Raw genomic sequence first — 22469 nt, 5'->3', positions numbered from 1 at the left:
CTCCAGCTTTTAATACAAATACCTGTCTTATTTTTTTAGAGATTAATATAAAATTTTCAGAAGTAGATATTTCTTATAAAGAAGAGCAATGGTGGAGTTCTTGTTGCTAAAGCAGAGTGATGAAGGTGTGTCAAAATGACAACTTGTGCTTAGCAAGTAGTTACATGTCTGTTGCCATTGCTTTGGGCTTTTCATAGTTGCTTTTATTTTTTTAACAGGGAAGCATCCACTGGGGTCTGTCACTTTGGTGAATCGAGCCCGTGCGCGCCAGATTCGAGCGCGGCGGCCGTTGTTTCCGTTGGCGGTTTCGCGCGCCGTTGTCCCCTCACACCGCTGCTGGCTGCCATGGCCGCTCCTCCCAAGCGCGGACGGCTGGAGGGCAGGATCAAGAAGATCGCGGTCGAGGGCAACATCGGTGAGTCTTGCCCGCCGCCATCCCTCCCTACTTTCTCCCTCCTTACTGGGCTCTTCCTCGGCCTTACTCTGCGAAAAAGGCGTTTCATGAAGTAATGAGGTGTGAGTCAGGCCGGCGGGGTGTGTTGTGCTGACAAGCCCGCCGGTAGCGTTGATAACTTTGTGTTGGCAACGTAGAAAGTAATGAATTGATGCTATAAAAATGGCAGGATGGAGGCGCGGGGGTAGGAGGGGGAAGCTTTCTACTTCAGGTTTTAATTTATGCACCTCATTAAAAATGCTTTTGAGTCTTGGGCGAGGCTTCTTTCACAGCTTTCCAGGCTGTAGGGTGGAACAGCGGTGTCGGTGCAGGCTGTCAGGTGAAACTTGTCATGTTCAGGACTCCTAACGAGCAGAAGCCCGTTGTGAAAAGCAGGAGTAAGGGACTGTTCATAATAAGAAACTCTCCTCTGTTTGTTGTGGTGGTTTTGAGGATCTTTGTTTTGGGTTTTGTTTGGTGCTTTTTTTGTTTTAGTTTTTTGGTGTTTTTTGCGTTGGTGTTGGTTTTGCGTTGGTGTTGGTTTTGCGTTGGTGTTGGTTTTGCGTTGGTGTGTTGGTTTTCCAACAGGACCCGACTTGCAGGGCTGTCAGCTCATTTACTGATCCACACTGGCAATCGATAGTGCCAACTCATGGCCTCTGTCAGCTTCGAGTGTCTCTCTTTAAAATTTCCTGAGCTTTTTATTTTTCAGTTGGTGGCAGATTAATGACTTCCATGCTGGAGGAAGTGACTGGTAATGCACCTTGGTGTCTCTGAGAAACCATCCCTTTTGCTCTGTGTTTCTTTCAACATTGCTTGCTTTTCTTCGTGGAGTTTGTTTTGGCTTCCTAAAACAACTTGGAAGGCTGTAACTCCATGCCTAGGACAAGACCACTCAGTATCCTTAGAAACTTAGGACTTGGTGTTCTAATTGCAAATATAACTTTTTATAATGTAGATAATTGAGCTGGCCTGAGACATCTTGTCATTGTTGTTTTGTTGTTGAATTGGCTATTGGTGTGGTATAAAACAAAAAAACCTGATGCTCACTGAATTGGTGATGTGTGGTATTGGATGGTCTCATGCTTGACATCCAGTCAAAAGTACATGAGTGTGGGAGACTTCCTTATGGGACTTGAAACTGGAATTCCATAGTGGTTAAGTAATGCCACTCTTCCTTGTGAAAATGGTTTTAACAGCCACTCCTCCTGGATGCTTTGTCTACAGCTGCAGGGAAATCAACGTTTGTGGAGATTCTCAAACAAGCTGATGAGGAGTGGGAAGTTGTTCCTGAGCCTATAGCAAGATGGTGCAATGTCCAGCCCAGCTCTGAAGAGGATTGTGAGGTATGGCACAAGAAAGTGAGGTTTCTTTCCAAAAACGTATTAAAACCAAAAAAACGCCAAACCCCAGTGTCCTGGGTTTAGCAGTGGCAGTCAGTTTGTGTGATAGATGGTAGCTGGTGAAGTGTTGTGTTAGACTTTTTTCCTGGGAATTTCAGTATTTGAGTTCCTGTTTTTCAGTTAGCTTGGTGAATTGTAGAATAAATGTTATTCATAGTCAGGATATAAATGATAAAAGCTGTAAAAGCCTGTTCTATGTATAAAAGCAAAGGATGGAAAAAAGAGAGTGCTTTTGTTACTTTTACCAACTGTGAATGAGAGGTATTCTCTAGGTACCACGCAGGTCATGCCCGGGGAGGTCTAGGAAATAACTAACTGAAGGACACGGGGTCTTTTTTTTTAGTCAGACTTGTTTTTGTTGGTGGTATCCTACCAAGTTCTCTTGCCTGTTGGATTTTCTCTCATCATCATTATTAATATTATTGGTGGTAGCAGTAGTGATTTGTGTTATACATTAGTTACTGGACTGTGGCATCTTATGTGGAATATCCCATGGGCAACTACATTCTTTTGGCTTCTCCTCCCCATCCCTCAGGCCTGAGCAGGGAAGGCAGAGAAAGGGGAGGAAAGGCTTGAGGACATTAGCTGTCTGGCTGGGTTTAAACCACGACACCCAGTCAAATGTTCTTCTAATTTCAGAAGACAAGTACATGTGATAGAGAATGTCTGTTAGAAAATGCATGTGATAGCAACATTTTTCCTGATTCTTATTTCACTATTTGAGTTCCTCTTACAGTTTGCTTGGTGAATTGTAGAATAAGTGTTATTCATTGTCAGGATGTAAATTATAAAAGCTACAAAAGTCTGTTCTGTTTTACGTATCAAAGCAAGGGCTGGAAAAAGAGGACTAAAGTTACTTTTATCAACTGTGAATGAGCAGAGGAACCCCCTGCTCCAGGTGCCCTGGAAGGTGTCCCTTAAAATGTCTAGGAAATAATGAACTACTGCTAAATGGTTTATAGTGATGTTTTTTCAGTCAGCTACCTGTAATACTGTTGGCAATCCAGCTCCTACTGAGTGGCCACAATCCTGGCTGTGTGGAGCTTTTGCGGAACTGTAGAAGAGTTTTCTTTTGGCAAAAAGTACAGCGTGTTTTGATGAAGTAAATGGAAGCTTTTAATGGAGGTGTGACATTCTGTGGCATGGGGTATTCCACTGGCAGCTGGGGTCAGCTCTCCGAGCTCTGTTACTCCTGGCTTCCTGCCTGCCCCAGCCCGCTTGCTGGGAGGCAGACTGGGAAAGGGAGAAAGCTTTGAGGCTGTGCAATAGCCAAAACACTGGTGGGTTACTAATGCTGTTTTGGCCGCAAACGCAAACCACATCCCTGTATGGGCTGTTATGAGGAAGGTTAACTCCATCCCAGTCAGGTCCAGCAAGCGTAACATAAAATTTCAAATCCATCATAGTCATCCCTGAAGTTGGACTTATTAAACTGCTGTTTTCTTTTCTTGCTAGATGAAAAACCAAAATAAATCCAGCTTTAAGCTCACACTTGTCAGAGTAAAAGGAACATGGATTTTTCTACTGTGTTGTTGACTTTTTATACCGATAGGATTTTTTTTTTTTTTTTTTACCTTGTAAAGACTGATCAAAGTGTTCTGGTACTTGGGCATTTTGGCATTGTGGATTGCAGAGAATTGCTCATTCAGCTCAGTGTCATGGGAGTTGCTCTGGCATTTATGCCTTGTATTACAAAGAGGGTTGAGAGGTAAATGAAGCAGTTGTAAACCTGAAGTAAATGCTGAACAGCTTTAATGTTGTAGAGAAATTCTGTTTCACCTTAACTGTCCACCTTCTTCACTTAAGGTGTTTCTGTATTTGTTAACAACCAGGAGCTGACCACATCACAGAAGAGTGGTGGAAATGTGCTTCAGATGATGTATGAAAAACCAGAGAGGTGGTCTTTCACTTTCCAAACATACGCGTGCCTGAGCAGGATCCGGGCTCAGCTCAGGTCCCTTGATGGCAAGCTCAGGGAGGCAGAGAATCCTGTTGTTTTCTTCGAGCGATCTGTCTACAGTGACAGGTACGTTGGATTGGGGTCCTTTGAGTGAAGATCAAAATTCTCCTAAGTAAAATTACTGGTTAGAGGGTTTGTAGTTTTGCTGTATATTATCAGTTAACAGGATTTGTAGTTTCTTATTCTTTGTGCATATTTTTTTTTTATGCTTTGTATATGCATGTTTCCCTTCAAAGAAAGGAGAGGAACAGGCATCAAGAAGAGTCACAAGCTATTTCTTCCTTTGTCACTTAGCCTTGTTTTTTTTATGGTCCTTGATTACAGGTATAGCTATTTCCTAATGCTCTACCCTTTTTCTGGGTTCAGAAGGTTAGAGTTGATAATTAAGAAAGTTAGATTTGATATCTGAGCTGCCAGTGTTACTGCTTCTTGAGGACACATCTCTGGCCAGCTGCAGTGGACATAGAGAATGAGGATACCAGCTGTTTATTTCCACTCCAAGCCTACCTCAAAGAAGTTGCAAAATTACTATGCTCAGCTTCTTATTTACTTACAGTGCAGTACTTCAGGCAAACAAAGCAAGAACTGTGTTCAAGCTAACTTCTGTTTCCATAACTATTATGTGTTCACAGGTACATCTTTGCAGCCAATTTATATGAGTCTGATTGCATGAATGAAACTGAGTGGACTGTTTACCAAGACTGGCACAACTGGATGAATCAGCATTTTGGTCAGAGGTTGATGCTGGATGGCATCATTTATCTCAGAGCCACTCCCGAGGTGTGACCTTACAGAAAATGAGAGTGCATGTTCTGTGCCTTGCCTGTAAAATTTGATCTTTGTTTATGCTTCCATAGGATTTTTTGTTTGTTTTTTTTTAAGTATAGTGTTTAACTATGATTCAGACTTTTTTTATGATAACAGAATAATGTGCTTGCAGTCAGTTCCAGTAAGGTCACAGTTGAGTGTCACCGCATGTCACTGTGTCTTTGTTTTAGGGATTGCTTCGGTTGTCTCAGGCAAAGAAACAGTTGAAAAATGCTTGTTGAAATGTGATATTCTTAAAATCTTGAGCTACCCTTATCTTTCGCTGTAACAGTCCTAATGATTCCAGTGTAGTTCTGGTTGCAGTATTCCCCTGACAGCTACAGTGCTTGAGTATGACTAATCAGTCTGGAAATACTTAAAAGAATATTCTTTCAAATGTAGCCTGTGTATTTTTAAATAAAATGTAATGATAATGGTTTTCTAATTATAAAACCAGAATATATGACAAGAGTAAGCCAGAAAATACCACTGGAACTGGAAACTACAGTTTCTCTGAGAGCTTTCCTGTTAGGCTTGCTATTGAGAGCTTTTTTTTTTTTTTTTCTTTTAAGTAAAGAACATATATATAAACAGGAAAATACAACAGTTTTAAACAGTTTTGATTTGCTTCTTATTGAGGTTAGGGATGTGTTCAAGACAGGAACAAATGATATATATACTACATGGGAAAACTGGTTTCCTAAGAGTGTGAAATATATAATGAGATTTTGTAATGCCAGTCTGTGCTCTTTTCATGCAATACACAGGTACCCCTTCTTTTAATAAAAAGCTTATTTGAGACTTTCCTTGTAGTGAAGAAATAACATGATACATTTCCTTGAGTCCCCCTTTGATTTTTGACTGTAGTCTGGGTTTCATCAGCTGAACATGGCATGTTGTTTCTATGATAGTAAGATAGTTAGCAAGTTGAATATTCATCTCTGGCAGAGAGTGGCATATCGAACATAGTAGGACGGGTTGGCAAAAGAAACTTTCACAAACTAGACTTCCTCTGCAAAAACAATAGTTTTTTAAATTATTATCTTTTGCCTTTAGAAATGCTTAAATAGGATTTACTTGCGTGGAAGAGATGAAGAGCAAGAAATTCCCATTGAATATCTGGAGAAGCTTCACTATAAACATGAAAGTTGGCTTCAGCATAGGACACTGCGGTAGGGTTTGTTTAATGGTTACTTAGAGATGGATTGATCCTTGTAAGGATATTTCATAGTGTTTTCTCAACCAGTGAAAGTTGACCTTTTCCTATGATATGTAAATTTAAATGCCAGGAATGTTTCTATCTGTAGTTCTTTAGTAGTACTGGCTCCACAGCATGTTAATTATCACTAGGATGCGCAATGTGCCTTGAGTTCTCTTCGCATAGAGCTCTGAATAGCAGAGGATTCAGCTGAGCTAATTCAATACGCAATTAAATTTAACTTTAGGTGCTGGGAAGAGAATGTTTGAGAATCAGTCATGTATCTTAGGTGCCACTGTAAATTCAGGCTGCTTTATATTCAGAGTTTGTGCCTGCAGTTTATATGTGCAGTTCTCATGGGATTCTTAGCAAGGAAAATGCTGGCAGACTTGAATGATGGGTACTTGTTTTCAGCTGCTAACATTTTCTGTGTTCCTATCCTAATACAGAACGGATTTTGAGTATCTCCAGGAAATACCTATTTTAACGTTAGATGTTAATGAAGACTTCAAAGGCAAAAAGGACAGATATGATCACATGACTGAAAAGGTAGGATTTAATAAGCAGAACAAACTGATGAGCAAGGTTTGTTGCCAGCATGTCAAAAGGAACTCAGTACACTTCTTGCATCCTGAAGTGTAGCACTGTTTGAAGTCAAACTAGGCTTAGAACCTGTGGTTCTTTATAGTATTTCCTACATAAAATTTCATTAAAAAAAAAAAAAAAGGAAAAAATGAAGGGAAAGAAATGTTCCAGGCATATTAGGCATATTTGAGAAGACTTTGATTAGTAGCTTTGTTTGTAAATGGAATTTTTATTTTAAATATCTGTTAACTGTTTGAAAGTCTTCCTTGTATTAAGTGTGAAAGTTCTCACCTACAGGACTAGTGAATAAAAGAACTTTGGTTCCAGGTACTGTGAAAATACAGTACAAAACCAGTACAAGGGAAAACTGAAGGGTGAGTTTTCTGAACTCACAGCCAGTGGCAAATGATTTTAGGTTTTGTAGGTCTCTCTAGCTAAACAAAGTAAAGTATGGGCTGCCCCATCCTGGTTCCTGTGTCACAGCAAAGGGCAGTACAGCTGATGCAGGCAGGGATCGTTTGCTCTAAAAATGCACTTCAGTGTATAGCCATCAATTCTAAAATAGTCCTGGGGTTGCATTCGGATAATGAACAGTCTTACAACCTGCTGCAGTATTTTTAGCCTTCTTAATTAAATTGGAACTATCATGAATGTTTTTCCCTTCAGTTGTGTTCATGAAAGTGTTAGTCAAAACCCTCAAAAGCAGGGTCTGAAACTTGAGGCAGTACTTTTCAAATGTAGCTTTGTGCTTTGTTTGGGATGTAATGCAGAATATTCATCAGAAGCATTTTTTAGTTTTATTTGAAGGCATGGAAAAATACTCTTTATTTGATATAAAAAGAGTTCAGGTTTAGGTTTCTGCTTGCATTAAGAAGATGTAATCCTTAGCATGAAAGATGTAATGGATATTTTAAAGCTAGGCCAAACAATCAGCATTTTAACTGTTTTGGTTTTTGATATTTGAAGCTTGGTGGGGTTCAGATGAGGACAACTTGACTTTTATTTGAGTAGTTGCAATGAGTTACAGACCTTAGCAATGGTACGTGCAAATATTTTTGCTCTTTGGAAATAAAGTGTTTACCTCACAAGAAGAGCAGCTTTGTCCTTTGATCTCAGTTGATCCTCTGAGAAGTAGAACTGTTCATCTGATTAAAACCAGTCTTCATGGGATTTGCTCTTTTAAAGTTTGATACTTGATGGAATGATTGGACATCACAGCTGTTGAGTGAAAATGCTTCCCACCTGCACCATGAGATAAGGCCAAGGCCAAGTCCAGGCACCTGTGCAGGGATTTCAGAGGATTTTACTTGTGCAGGGCTGTCAGGTTATCTGGGAAAAGCCTAAGCCCTTTTTTGGCATTTCAAAGTGGAGTCCCAGAACTGCTACAGTCTTCATGAGGCTGGGTGCTTGGGCCTTCAGTGTATGCTTATGTCCACTGGGGACCCAAAACCTGTGTTCTTCCTTCTCATATCTGCTGTGATGCTGACATGCAGAGACCTGTCCTGAAACTGTGCCTAGTGATAAGCTTCATAGTGTACCTACTGCTTTTGGTCCTTCCTGAAGTGGAGGGGGGCTTTCTCATAATACCTTCCCAGTTAGAGAGCTGGCACAGTTATGTGTTCCCTTCTCTCCAGGAAATCATTCTGACCTCTTATTTTTATTGCCTCCTTGAACCCTCAGCTAGGAAAGGAAGGGTCACAGGTGCAGAATGTGATCCAAGATCTGTTTCCATTTCACATGAAGAATTTGGACAAAATGGTTACAGATGTGTTCTGTGTATGAGAGCTTCTGCCAAAGGAATAATACCATATTCTCTAGTAACATTGTTGAGTCCTTTCTAGGCAGTAGTCGAGCTTGAGGGGACAGAGGAAAATCGTCCCTGTTCAGGCTATATTGCAGCTTAGTTGCTAGGATGCTCTTGAAACTGGGAGATGGAAGTTGTGTGCTCATGCCCTGTATTCCTTGGATCTTACATTTTAAAAAAGGTGGCCTGGCCCTTGCTGCCCTGAGGCTTTAAAGGGAGGAAGGATTACTCCTTTACTTCTGGGTAGGGGCCCAAGGCAGAACGCAGACCTATGGCAAGAAGCGTGTTCTCAGCATATTGTCTTCCTGCCACCTTTGATAGTGACCTGAATTTAAGATGTTGTCTGAAGTGACCACACACTTAGGAGTGTAATGGTAGCACACTGCCTGGTTTGGATCCTGTTCTCATGCCATTGCATGGATTATTTGAGGTGCTGTGCTGTTTTTTTGGTGCTCTCTGTGGGATCACGGATTTCTGACTCTGGGTTCTAGATAGCTTTCTGTGGGCCACTATTAATTTTTAGGTAGCTGTAGCCATTTGAGCCACTCTTCAAATACTGGAAGTGGAGTTCAACAGTACCTGAACTCTACGGCTCTTTGTCCTGGGGTTAGCAGTAGCAGTCATTTTTCTCCTTCTTAGTAGCTGGTGCAGCGTTGTGGTTTTGACTTTTGGCCTGGGAACAGAGCTGATAACACCGATGTTTTTAGTTATTGCTCAAATGTTTGGTCTGGCCAAAGATTTTGTGAGCCTCATGCTCTGCCAGGGAGGAGGGAAAGCCAGGAGGAAGCAGAGACAGGACACCTGACCCAACCTAACCAAAGAGGTAACCACAGCCCGTATGCCCAGGATGTACTGATACCCGGATAGGGACTGCGGGGTTGTTATCAGTTGCTTCGTTGGGGTGGGGGGGGGGAATGTGGTTGGCTGGTGCTGAGGTGTTGTATTCTCTTCCCTTGTTATTTCCTTTATCATTATTATTATTGGTGGTAGCAGTAGTGATTTGTGTTATACCTTAGTTACTAAACTGTTCTTATCTCAACCTGTGGGAGTTCCATTCTTTTGATTCTCCTTCCCATCCCTCTGGGAGTGGGAAGGGGGGGGGGGGGGGCGGGGAGGAAGGAAAGAAAGAGGGAGGAAAGGGGGGGAGTGAGTGAACGAGCTGGCTGGCTGGGTTTAAACCACGACAGTATTTTTTTTTTTTTTTTTTTCAGAAACTATGGTTTTGCTGGGTAATGTTTTAGTATTTAAATGCCATCCTCAAATTCCAAGGAACATAGTAATTAGATATGTTGGGTTGTTCATTGACATGAAATGTGAGCAATTTTCTGGCAGTGGGTGTGACTTAGTGTTTTCCAAATGCCAGTGTTTTGAGATGCTCATGCTCGTTGAGATCCTTGTGTTTAGGTTAGACCTGCTTTTAAGATAAATCGTTTGCAATGTTGGGCCATAGTTTAGCACCACAGGAGGAATGAGCATCGTTCCACTAAGTGTGTCTCTATACCTGAACTAAAAAGTTCTTGGTGGACAAGAAATGGTATAGCTGAGCCGAAGATTGTTTTTCCCAGTTCCTGTTTCTGTAGGTTGTAGTAAAGCATAAGGCAATGGGGAGGTAAATGTAGTTGCTGTGTATTTCTGTTGATAAATACTTAGTTTGATTGACCATATTTGTTTCTTTTTTGCAGGTCAAAGAATTTTTGAGCATGTTATAATCCTCTTTGAAGCACAGGCAGAGTCAAACTGTTCCAAACATCTGCACGACCAAAGCCTGAAGTGCAGCTTCTGCTTTTATAGAAGGCCTCTGGAGAGGCAGGACTCAATCCTGTTGATTTAATTATGAGGAACAAACAAGCTTTGTGAATAGGAAATTATTTAATAAATCACTAGGTCTGTTCAATATTTTATGAAGTAATACACACAAATTCTGAAGATACTCAAATTCCAAGAGTTCCCAAATGTTTTGCCTGTTTCTAATCAGACCATTAAGTTCTGGAGTATTTAATTTTATTTTTTTAAATTTATTTTGTGCCCAATAGCTGTTTAATGTTCAAGAAGTAGTGGGTTTTTAGATCTCTTGACTGTTTTCAGTGGAATTGACTGGTAGTGGTAGTGGATGTCTCATTGTTCTGAGGAAGGAAAAATTAAACCCCATTTTTGCTGCTGAGGGAATTGTAACACAACCTGGAGTTTTATATTGTAAGGTATAAAAAAATGTCATCTGACAGTTTTGATAGATGAAGTTCTGCATAGAATGCATTGAAATAAACCAAATCCAAATATGGCTGAAATGCTGTAGGTATTGAATGAGGTTTTGATTGTGCACTGCAAATGAGGATATTGAGAGGCTTTCCATTGTCCAGCATATTTGGTGTCTTCCCCCTCCCCACCCCAAACTCTTAATACAACACAGATGCTTTTGTTATAGCTAAGTCATCTTCTTCTCGGGAGGAGTATATTTGCTTGATGGGTACTGTAAAAGGAAGAGCCTTTTGCAAAGGGCCTCCATCTGTAAATTACTTGTTTCTAACCCTTCCCTTAATTGTATTTTAGGTGTCAGACGTGGCTTCCTGCTTTTCTCCCAGCTTCTCTATTTGTTCACTGGGCTTTCTGGGTGTTTACATGAGATCTGGCAATACTGGCAGTAGGCTGTCCTTGTTGTTTCTCATACCTGAGTAGTAAGAAGGGGAGACATTTGTGGAGTAGCTGCTGCTCTAGTGCATCGTGTTTTATTGACTGAACCATTTTTGTTTCAGGTGCAGAAAAGACAAACTATACAGGGTGCACATCTCACTACAGTGTTTTATGAGCTGCTTTCTTCTGCTTAAAACATTTCTGAATGATTGCACAGTTGGGTTTTGAATGCCAGAGTTTATTGTAAAGCATTTTATTGTAAAGCATTTTATTGTCTGCTGTGGTTGCCTGTGTTACCAGCAACTTTGAGATGCAGTCTCTTCCTTTGCGGTTGGTATTGTGCTGGCATGCTCTAAACTTTGGCTGAAAAATAAAGGTGGTTGGAAAGACTTTTTCAATGTTTGGCTCCTGGTCTCATAAAAGAAATGATGTTGTAGATTGGGATGTATAATACTGGTACAGCAAAGGAATTTGGGAGTATGTGTTCTCAGTGAATTGGGTGTCCCAAGTCCTCTAAGATTTCTGAAACACTGTGACTGGCTTCATTTTTTTTTTTTCACATGTGAAAAATGTGTTTATGGGATAGAGACACAGGATTATGTAAAATGTGTCATATGTATAACTTACTGATCAATAAAAATGGTTGTGTAGTGTTTATGTTACTGTGGAATGTAGCAATAGTATGGTAGAAAGTCTCATTTTGGACTTCCAGATTGCCTAGCAAAAGGAAAGCTTTTAAGATCTTTGCTCCAGAAATGAAGTGAGGTGGAATGGATGAAGATTCAGTTTGGCTTTTTCTTGAAGTAAACAGCAGAAGCCTTTAAAACAGTCTTGGCAACAGTCTGAACAGTAGCAACTTACTTTGACTAAGAGTGCAATTATTCCTACAGTTTCAGCTGTCAAAATTGTGGATTTAATTACAGAATTGGAATGACAGTGCTCTTTGACAGGAGTAAACAAGCATGAGCTCTAATAAAGACTTCTTTCTGAACCCATCACAGAGCACATAGAAATTCTGTGGCAGGTTATCTGCATCCTGTTCCAGAAAGCCTTACAAAAATCTGACCGCTAAGTTGCGGTTTGAAGGATCAAAGTCATGACCAATTATTAAACTGCGTTTAATTGCTGTGGAAAAAAAGCCACCAACCAACCCAAACCACAGACCCCACTCACCCCAAGCTTCTCAGGGCTTTGAAAGCAGCTGGGCTGAGCTATGTGGAGCTGCAGTTATTTGGAAGTAGGGCAGACACAGCATCAACAGCCGCGGAGATGTCCTCCTGTTCTGCCTGTGCGTCAGCTGATAGCGCGCAGCTCTTGACAGTACCTCAGACTTCAAATTTGTCAGTATTCTTTCTTTTGCTGAAACCTATTCCCAGGCTGCCAGACAACAGGATTGTTGTGTTGCTTTTTTGACTATTAGAAAGATTTCTGAACTGATATCTACTGTTTGGTGATGATGTTTTTTCTGTCTTCGAGTGCTGTGTCCCTTTCTCTTCCCCTGGGTACGAGAGACTTTGATGCAACTGGCTAGAAATCCTTGCTTGTTTTAACCAAGTGTCCTCACAATCAGGAATAAAGTTGGTATGTGGGTTTTGTTATGTTTTTCTCAGGATACAGATTAAAATACTCATTGGTAGTATTTAATTGCTATGCAAGTATATGTGTGAGCAAGGGACATAATATTGCCTCATTTTATTTTCTGTCCTTGTAGTTGTTTTCTGTATAGTGATAGATTTTAAGTTCTCTTACTTCTTAGTATAAATTCTTAGAACAGCAACCAATTTTGTAGGTAAAACTTCATTTTCTATTACTTTGTGCTTGTTACTTATTTCTACTGTCTTCTGTTAATTTAAGCATTGGATTAAGAGGTGATTAATATTGAGATTATTCTTTTGTTTTTCCAGTAATTAAAGAATCCAAGAATCTATTTGTGAAATAAAAATGATGCAGGAGAAACTGACCATAAACTGTTTAAGCATGGACCAGGGAAGTATGCACGTAGTAATAATTAAATTCTATCTTAGCAATTGCACACCATTTCCTATTGCCAGGAGGCTTCAGCATAGCTAGGTGTTAGGACTCAAAGGGTGCTTTCCCAGCTCTCATTTAAACTCATTGTATGACTGTGATTAAATCACTCTTTGCCTCCTTAAATTATCGGTATCTCCCTACATCTTCAGAAGGCTGTGAGGATTCATTAGTTATGTTGAGGTGCTGCTTTGTAGGTCTGAAGATTAGACATTGGGGAAAATAGTGTTCATTATGAGGGTGGTGAGGCACTGACACAGGTTGGCTGCCCCATTCCTGGCAGTGTTCAAGGGCAGGTTGGATGGGGCTTGGAGCAGCCTGGTGTAGTGGAAGGTGTCCCCCACTGCCCATGGCAGAGGATTGGAACTGGTCTCTTCCAGTCCAAATCCTGCTTTTAGATTTCTCACTGGGATATTTTGATGCTGTCATGGAAGGGGCCACTTGCTGAGGTTCATGGCCAATAGGAATTACTTTTGTTTTGAAAGCTACTCAAAGCCATCAGTGCGATGCCAATTGTGTTGAAGTTATTTCATTTCTAGAAGAACATGGCCACCAAAACCTGTCACTGTTTGTGAGGAAAGGAAACTTACTGCAATTTGATATTGAGAGATAAATGGATGTCAAAAGCTGTCTGCAGTCCCTGCTGCTAGTGGCAGTGATGAAGCTATGTGCAGAATTGCCACAGGAGGTCATTCGGTTCTCACCGTGCTGCCTGCGAGAAGAGTGTTAATGCTTTAACAGTGAATGGCTTTAGAAAAGGTAAAGAAGAAAGAGCTTTACCACAGCAAGACCATAAAAGTGATTAATAAATACTGAACGAGATAAATCTTGATCTCTGGAGGGAGTGGAATAAAACAAACCCCCACTGGATTAAGTGAAAGTCTACTCAAAGCTGAGGTGATAGGAGAGTTTTGACACCAGAAGGGATGCCCTACAACCACCAGCTGCTTCTGTTCTGTGAGTAAACATTAGTGCATGGTTAACAATAATCCTGGTATGTCTGAGTACCAACTGACTGCCAGTGCTGAGATATTGGGCCCAAATGCAGACAATGAGCAGTACTAATGCTGGCAGTGTAGAGCAATGACCAATTTACTACCTGGAGCCACTTACAGTACTTTGTGTGCCAAATATTCCCCTCAGCTGGGTACGCATCCTTTGAAATTCTGCCTGGTATCTAGTAAAGACAAGGAGCACAGATTTCCTACTGTGTGTTAGCAGTTAAGCAATTTATTTGACCTTAGGCTGGTACTCAGTGTGGGTGTACAATCAATGTAATATGCAGAGCCTCAAAGTTGAGCCTGTTGTGTGTAGGTGGCTTTTGTTGGTTTTAGGTCTAGGTTTCAGTCCATGGCCATAAATAATATAATAGCAGCAACAATAAGAATAGTGGGCATGCTAAATTGGGATATAAGCTATTGCCCTTTGCTTGGATTGCTGCTGGCTGCTCTTCCCCGTGCCTTAGACAGTGTGTAAGTTACATATGTGTGTCTGCAGAATACCAAGATTGTCCAGCTTGCACCATGTGTTTTTGCTGGCTAATAGTACTGACTGACTTAGAGAAAGGCAGCGGGTTCCTTAGACTTATTTACAGAGATACTGTTGCTGCAGTTCTTTGAGTACATTCCTCTTTCTCCAGACTCTCCTGTCCTGCATTTTGTGCCTTTCTCTTCAATTTCCTTCTCAGTTGTTGTGGCTTGTCTTAATAACTACTAAAACCAATCTGTAACAGACTTGTTAAAGCCCAAATTTCACTGGTATGCAGCCTACTTGAGGATCTGGCTTCTGCTGCTCTTCCAGTTTGCTATCTTAGCTTTTCTGGCCCTCTTTTCTGAACAGTCTTTCTGTGTTAGCCCCCTGGAGTGCTGGGGCTCTTCCTAAGCCCTCCTGCTTTCAGCACTGCCTATTGGCTGTATGCTGACAGCATGCTCTTTTCTTCATAATGATGTTCAGATTTGCCTTTGCAAGTTTACTAAAATGACAGCTATTGCTGTTTCCCCTGTGCTTTTGGCTAGCTGTGGCTGTGGGTCTAGCTCATGGCCTTTATCCCCTGATCTTCTCAGCTGTGTACAGTGGCCTCAGGTCATTGACTGTTCAGTTGCAGAAGGTTGCTGGTCCCTGTGTCCCCTCTCTGTTGTGCCTCAGGAGAGGATCTGCTGTCACAGAGAGCAGGACTTGAGTTTTTAGGTATCTGTTTCTGATGGGCTACTCTGCTTGTTTCCTGAGGGTTGACTGCAATGGTCCAGTGTAATTGGGTAGGTATTTCATGTGTGTCCCCATGTTGTCAGGCTCTTTGCTGTCTGCTTTAGTACTGTCTAGGGCATAGGTATTGCATCAACTGACTAAAAAGCATATCAAGTGGGGCTGCTGTTGCAGTGTGCTGTGTCTGTGGTCTGATCAGCACTTGTTAGGATGCTGTAGCTTTGATGGCCTGCTTTAATTGCAGTTCTTGCTGGAACATGCTTGAAACGTGTGATTGGTAGGCTTGCTGAGTATTCGGACAAAGGAATATAGCTCCATTTTGTGGAACTGAGCAGCCTGAGGGCTTGGGAAGTTAACTGAGACTCCTCGAGGCTGGGAGCCCTCCTTTTCTCAGGCAGTCTCTATTTTCAGCATGCCTCATAATATTGCGTGCACATTTACAATCATGGGTTTGTAGCTAATGAGTGTCCCTACTACTCTTAGACATTCAGCTGTGAAGTACATATTGATCTTACAGTTTCAGTTCTGACCTGCTGAGATTTACTCTCTGTCCCCTTTGAACATAATCACAGCTTATACCCAAGACCAGCCTTTTCCTCAGAGGACAGTGTGACACTTGTGTTCTAGTGGGTGATTGTTCTGCTCCTGGTGGCTTCCCATCCCATTCAGTGGCTTAGCATGGGCAGTACACATCTTTGGTGACGCTAAGATGTTACAGCATGGTACAATCTAGGCATTATTTCTAACTGTATCTGCCAGGTTTTAGAACTTAAACTTGTGTGACACAGCTAGAATCTCCACCTTGTTAGTAGATATTTAGCTTATTTAAGTAATGGCTTTTCATGATGTTTGTTAATGACTTGCACTTAGTCTATGCCTGCAGTGAGTGGGCTGATAAAATTTGTCCTTGACAGAGATGAGTCACTAACTCTGTCTGAAAACTTCCTTTTCTTCTCAGGTCATTCACCCATGATACACTCAAAGTGATAATGCATCTTAGTTTCATGTTTTATTGATGGTCTGCACTTGCCTGTTGCTCTGGAATGAGGATCTCTCCAGCATCTGGTTGCACTTTGGGCTTTAAATACTGCTGTTAGCATTGCTTCTGTGATTGCCTTGACAATCCACCTGGAATCATACCGCTCAGAAAGCGTTGCTGAAAATGTAGCTATTCTCTCTGCTTGCTGTGGAGCACGGAGTGAAGGTCTGTTGAAGTCCCTCTGCAGAGCCCTCCTTTTAGTCACTTTGTCAGGAATTTTCTCTATCTCAGTGTTTGTTGTGCTGTCTCTGAGGGTTTGTTGTTTGCCTGTTTCTCTACTCTGCTTGTGTCTCTCACTGGGATATAACACAAATCACCTTCTGGATCTGCCATGCTCCTACCCATGGGCTGAACCCCATGAATTTTCTTATGACAGTATATACCTTGGATGGTGATACCTGAACTGCTCTGTCTGTTATTTTAGCTCCTGAGATGCTGTAGTCCAAGCCTGTATTCTTACGCTAAACTACTGGACTTAACCAAACTGGTCCTTATCTTGGACAGCTGTAGTTCCTTTAGATCTGCAAAGACATTTCTTCAGGGATTAGACCTGTTCTATGACAGTTCCTGCTGGCTGGAATAGTATGTCCAGTGATTGAGCTTGTTTTTCTCTAGGAAATATTTGTGGTCTTGAAATAAGATGTTGATACCAGAATTCTCAGCTGCTTAATGTAAGTATGGATTTCCACTGGTGCTGTTTCATTTCAGGGTGTTATATTTTTGTTTGTTGGTATGTTTTAGTAAAAGCCCTTCCAGTCTTTCTCTAGGGGAGCACTGTGTTCATGGAGCAAGGCAAGTAATTTGATTTTTTGCAAGCATTACTCCATCTGTCTTCTCCTCCCCGCCTCCTTTTGTTTGAGATAGAAGGTGGCTTTATTTCTTCAGTTTTTACCTCCTGTGGCCAACTCAGTTTATGGATTTCTAGGTAAGAAAGCTTAGCAGCTAATGTTACTAGCAAGGTTTCTCCTAAAATCCTGCCTTTCTGCTGTGCTTCTCAAAGTCAGTTGTGAAACCCAATAACTTGATGGGCTGCCAGTGTATTTTGTGTATAATGAGTTAGGACTCTATAAAATGTCATTGGCTTTCTTATTTACCAGATGACCTCAGCTGCAGCACAGCTTCCTAGGTGCGTGCACACAAATGGCAATGCTGCCCTTTGATGATGGGCATCTACCTGCAGGGTTCTTCAAGAACCATCACTGTGGGACCTGAGGCGATCCTCAGTGCAACTTTCACCTTGGTTTCTCAGTGCTGCCTCTGACCTGTGTTAGCATTTGCAAGACCACAGTAGTGCTTGGACAATGGCTATTGTCACTGTATGTAGTTTGGCTTTGTATTTTATCTGAAAAAAAAACCACCCCAAACCCAAAAGAGTTAGTATTTGGAAGTCCTTGATTCTATGTGTGCCTGTTGCTGAGAGTATGTCATCTTGGATAGGTTCCTTTTCTGAGCATGACCCATTGGTAGTGCCTGTGCTGCTGATAGCAAGGAGTGCCTTAGGATTTTTTACGTGTTTTTAACCTTTTATCTGTAATGTGAATGGTTGGATAGGATGGAAGGTGCTCGAGGGAAGTTCTCAGTTGCTACTTTTTAAAGAGGGAGAGTTGAGACAGATGCTTTGTTATGAGCCTGGACAGAATTAATACATAGATGTATCTGAAATTAAAAGGAAGATGTAAACAACTAATGGAGGAGTAGAGTGTACCTTTTGACCTGAACAAGATGTAATGCTAGCAGGAGTCAGGATGTGGCTTCTATAGATGATTCTTGTTGCTGCAAAAAACCAACCAACAAAAAAAAAAAAACAAACACAAAAAAAAAGTGGGAAATGTAAAAGGTGGAAATGCTTGCATGGGAGTTATCAAATGATATAGGAAAAGGGGACTGCACTTCTACTAATATGACTTATACAAACTTTTTGTCTGTGGCACCAGAGACAGAGTACAAATTAAGGACTGCTGGCAGATGAGAGCTTGCTTCAGAAAGCAGTGTAGTCAGCCCTGGTAGCAGGGGTTAACAGTAGTCAGGAGCTGTCAACCGTTACACAAGTAAACTAGATTCAAGGAGATGTTTGCTGCTGCTGTGTGGTTGCAGGTAATACCTGCCCCTCACAAAATAAGGGAAGATGAATGTGTGAGTTGAAAAATACCTTTTACTGAAGAGTAAATCAGAAAATGAGGCTGGGTCAGGCTGAAGCTCAGTAAACTCCATAAGAAATATGCTAGGTTTAGAATCCTTTGTGTTTAATCTGATTTTGTCCTGAAGTGTTGTAAATATAGACTATCTCCATGGTATTCAGCAAATCCCATGTACTGTAAGGTACAGCCTTAATTGTGCTAGGCCAGGTATTTCATGTTTAAAAATTCTTATTTAAAACTCTGTAGACCTAGAGACACAAATTCTTTGCTTGTTTTGCAGAGACTGACAAAAGGTCCAGGGACAGTCCTGATGAAAGTGCTCTTGTACAATCCCCCAAGCTGGAGAGGCAGGCAGATATTGGAAATGGAGCTACTCATATGGTGGAGCTTCTCATCCCTGTGTAGTAAGAAGGGGAGACCTTTGTGGAGTAGCTGCTTATTCCTACTGATACAGCTTTTACAGTTTCATTTCTCTGGCAGGGTATCAGAGAGAATGAGATGCCTTGGACAAAATCTTTGGCTCACGTTCATTATTGAAGCTTCATTTCAAAACAGTTTCACAGAAATCAAACCAAGGAACAGAAATCATAACTAGTGATAGAGAGGCTTTCTGTCCTTACACAACATAGCTGTGCTATAATCCAGAGTGAGCTGAGGTATTTGTAGGCTAGCTTTGAAGTAGACTATTGCTAAATGGAATCCATTAAGACCTCTTAGGAAACAAGACTTTAGTGGCTTGCGCACACCAGTTGGGGCTACCAGGGCTGTGCTGTCAGCAGTGAAAAGCTGTTTCTGCTTCAGCAACAGTCCATAATGTGGACACTCTTTTCTCCAAACAGCAGCCTCTCAGCAATTTGCTTCTGCATTGCACAAGTGATGAGAGGTGCATCCACAGGGAAGTATGTTTTTTGTCCTTCACTGGCCCAAATGCAGGTTCTTAGCTTAATTCTGGGAGATGGATGGCAGATTTGGAACTTGTAGACTAACAGTTCTTGGCATGGGTTTAGACCACTTCTACAAATGTGATATGCTTCTATGGAACCAGTTACTTGTGTCCAAAGGGATGGAATTAATAGATATTGTTACTGTGCACATGGAAAATTATATGACCCTTAAACCAGAAATGGGGAAAGTCGATACTTCAGGAATGTTTTATTGGAAAGGAGATGTTCATGTATTTGTCAAGGGAGTATGGTATTTCATGTCAGTAACAAAGCTGAGCTCAAAAAATGGTTTTGAAACCTACATAAAGTTTTTTTGAAACCTAAATGAAAGAGTTACTAAGGTTGTGCATCTGGTAATATGACAGTACCTGATAAATACAGGTAGTTTAACCACCCTTTTAACAGAGTACTAAGTTGAGACAAGAGTGTGGAGTGGATTGTCCATTTCCTGTGTGACTTGGGACATCAGGGATGGGAACAATATCTAGTTTGAACTTCTGTACTGCATTCCTTATTGAAATTACTGAGCAAGGGGTGGGAATGTGCAATGACCTGAATAAAGTGGAACATGTCATGTAACATGCTGAGTGAATGAGTTGAGAGTGGACTAAGTAGGTTTATGGATGTTAGAAGGGAACTGATTCATAGAATTTTACTTCTAGTTTTGGAAGTACTATGTTGGAAGGTCTGTTTAGTGTTGAGGTTTGTTCTTGCTAAAGAAGAGAGTGGTAAAAATTGACCTGCTTTTCTGTAGTTTACAACTGTACAAATAAGTGGGAAGTGCCACTTGGAGACATGCTTGAAGAGCTATTTCAATATATCGAGTTTCTATCCCATACGTAATGGCAGGGAACACGGACAGAGTGCAGTTTGTGGTAATCCCAGTACTGCTACAACTGGAATGATCTATGCCACTGATCTCTGTTTCTTTGAGTAATTGCCTAAACTTCAGCCTTTAGAGAGCAGGTGGGTGCTGAGTTCCTGCCTTGTCAGTGACACAGCCAAACCTCTGTTCTGGCTCTTGCATGCTACACAATTGAGGGAGCAACCATGGGAGAAAGAAAAACCAATGGTAAGCCCTGTGAGGAATTTCAGTATCATTGATTCTATCTTTCTCTGCCTGTGTAGAAGCTTTGTAAGCCCTGGGCCACTTAACAAGGGAAATGTTTTGTAGTTTGCTCCCTGTAGCTGATTGCTAATGGGGCTAAGGAGACAGACACCCCTGACAGAATTAGTGACTAAGAGCTGCTTTGAAGGGGATATGCTGATATTTTTCTCTGACAAACAGGTTAAAGAATGAAGAAAGCTGTTACAAATTTGGCAGGCTTTTTTGGCTCATGTCTTCTGCTGGCACACTTATTTTGGCTAGAAAGATCTTTTTGTCAGTGCAGGTTTTGCTTGGGAGGACTGGAGTAAGTTCTTGTAGCAAGAGTGTGTTTTCACCAGGAAAGGCTATGCTCCCTCTGCAAGCCCTTTGCTGGCAGAAGGCAAGGTAAAGCTGTATTGACAGCTCACAGCACAGACCTGGCCTCAGTGTAAAGGTCTGGGCAAAGCTCTTTATTTGAACTAGGTCATAGTTAAGCACATGTTGTAAGAGAATGAGGATTTTATTTTTTTTTTTCCTGGCATGTGGCATATTGTGAGAGGAACACGTCAAGTTAGTGTGTGATTTTTGTGTTTGGCTTTTTTAGTAGCATCTCCCAGTTAGGACATGCTCAGAAAGGACTTTGAAAAGTGTCATTTTCTGTCCCAAACTCTTATCTCTGTTTCATATCTTCAGTTTGGTGAGGTGAGAGGGAAAGTGATCTCTAATCCAGCGAAACACATCTGCCTCCAAACCTGGGTTTGTTTGCTTGAGATTGAGATATGTGGATGAGGTCTCTGTAAATGTTTAATGAAGGGAATTAGAGTGGTGGTTTGCTCTGACACTAGTACAGTTTGAAGTACCTGTATTGTGCTTTGGATGCAAGTTGTGTGGCCTTTATTTTTTTTCTTCTTGGTATTTTAATTCTGCTTGGTTTGAAAATAAATGTGTTCAGTTTTTAAACATCACTGATGGGAGGTGGAAGAGGAGAAAGGTGTTAGGACTTTCTTGCACTTAATGGATTTGCTTGTAATTCATGTAGAGCAGGGAGTCTTTTGAGACTCCACCCCAGATCCAGTTCTGATTTCTTCTTTTGCCCCAGATACTGTTACAAATTACAGTGTGCTTATTGCCCCGGCATCATGTTGCAAAACCCCCATCTCCAGTGATGTGCAGCAATATTCTAATTGAATTTTTTATCAGTGTTCATCTATTTGTTTTAAACCTGATTGCTGTGTGAATTAGATAAATGTCTTTCCAGTGGCTAAAAGAACATGTTCAGAGGCAGTAGAGAGTCATTAAAAGGCTATTTAAGAACTGAAGATTAGCTTTGTTGAATGGTGGGTTTCTTTTGATAGAAGCAGCTCCTTTGAAATGGTCACTAGAAGTATTTCGGCCTGGTCATAGCTTGGCTAGAGTGAAATAGTTTCTCACACGCTTGTAGCACAGAATTGTATCTCTTCAGAAGTTCACATTTTCCTTACAAAAGCAGCCTGTGGCCTTTGTTATCTTTTTCTGCAGCTCCACCCTTCTGAATCCTTCAGTGTTTTCCTCCTTTTCCATGACTTCTTGGCCTTGCTTGACATCTCTAATGGAATTTGGCCTTCTGGGATCGGAGAGGTTATATCTAAATATGTGCTGGTCTCCAGTGGACAAGACAAGGGACTTACTGAGCCCCCCCTTGCAAAAGATGTTTCTTCCTTTTACTTTGTAGAGATAAAATGGTGTTACTGGGACTGGGATAACCCTCAGTTAACTCTACTAGGTGTTTTGGCACTAGCAAGAAAGTAGCAAAAAGAGCTTCCTTCCTCCATTGGATTAGCATGATGAAATCCATCTGTGGGTCCTGAAGGAGCTGGCGAATGAAGTTGCTAAGCCACTGTTCATCCTATTTGAGAAATCATGGCAGTCAGGTGAAGTTCCCGACGACTGGAAAAAGACCCCCATTTTCAAGAAGGGGAAAATGGATGACCCGGGGAATTACAGACCAGTCAGTCTCACCTCTGTGCCTGGCAAAATCTTGGAGCAAATTCTCCTGGAAGGCATGCTAAGGCACATGAAAATCAACAAGGTGCTTGGTGACAGCCAGCATGGCTTCACTAAGGGGAAATCCTGCCTGACCAATTTGGTGGCCTTCTATGATGGGGCTACAGAACTGATGGACAGGGGTAGAGCAGTTGATGTCATCTACCTGGACTTGTGGAAAGGGTTTGACA

At 41.4% G+C, this 22469-nt stretch overlaps 2 protein-coding genes across 2 annotated transcripts in view; both read left to right on the top strand.

Moving 5' to 3' along the window:
• Positions 1 to 268: 268 nt before the first annotated feature.
• Positions 269 to 10475, top strand: DCK (deoxycytidine kinase). Its single transcript, XM_062614150.1, has 7 exons — positions 269 to 415; positions 1661 to 1779; positions 3669 to 3862; positions 4429 to 4576; positions 5660 to 5775; positions 6251 to 6350; positions 9873 to 10475. The coding sequence occupies exons 1-7, from the start codon at positions 346 to 348 to the stop codon at positions 9897 to 9899; spliced, it is 774 nt and encodes a 257-aa protein (XP_062470134.1). The 5' UTR covers positions 269 to 345; the 3' UTR covers positions 9900 to 10475.
• A 4499-nt stretch (positions 10476 to 14974) lies between these two features.
• Positions 14975 to 22469, top strand: part of SLC4A4 (solute carrier family 4 member 4) — a 205742-nt gene continuing 198247 nt past the window's right edge. The window contains exon 1 of the mRNA XM_062614164.1: positions 14975 to 15101. The gene's annotated coding sequence lies outside the window, so the exon portion shown is untranslated. The remainder of the gene's footprint in view (positions 15102 to 22469) is intronic.

Source organism: Pezoporus occidentalis, unplaced genomic scaffold, assembly GCF_034315485.1.
Source record: "Pezoporus occidentalis ecotype Australia unplaced genomic scaffold, CSIRO_AGI_Poc_V1 ctg172, whole genome shotgun sequence".
NCBI lineage: Eukaryota > Metazoa > Chordata > Aves > Psittaciformes > Psittacidae > Pezoporus > Pezoporus occidentalis.
Note: the sequence above shows the minus strand (reverse complement) of the source record. Positions and strands in the feature narration are given on the sequence as shown.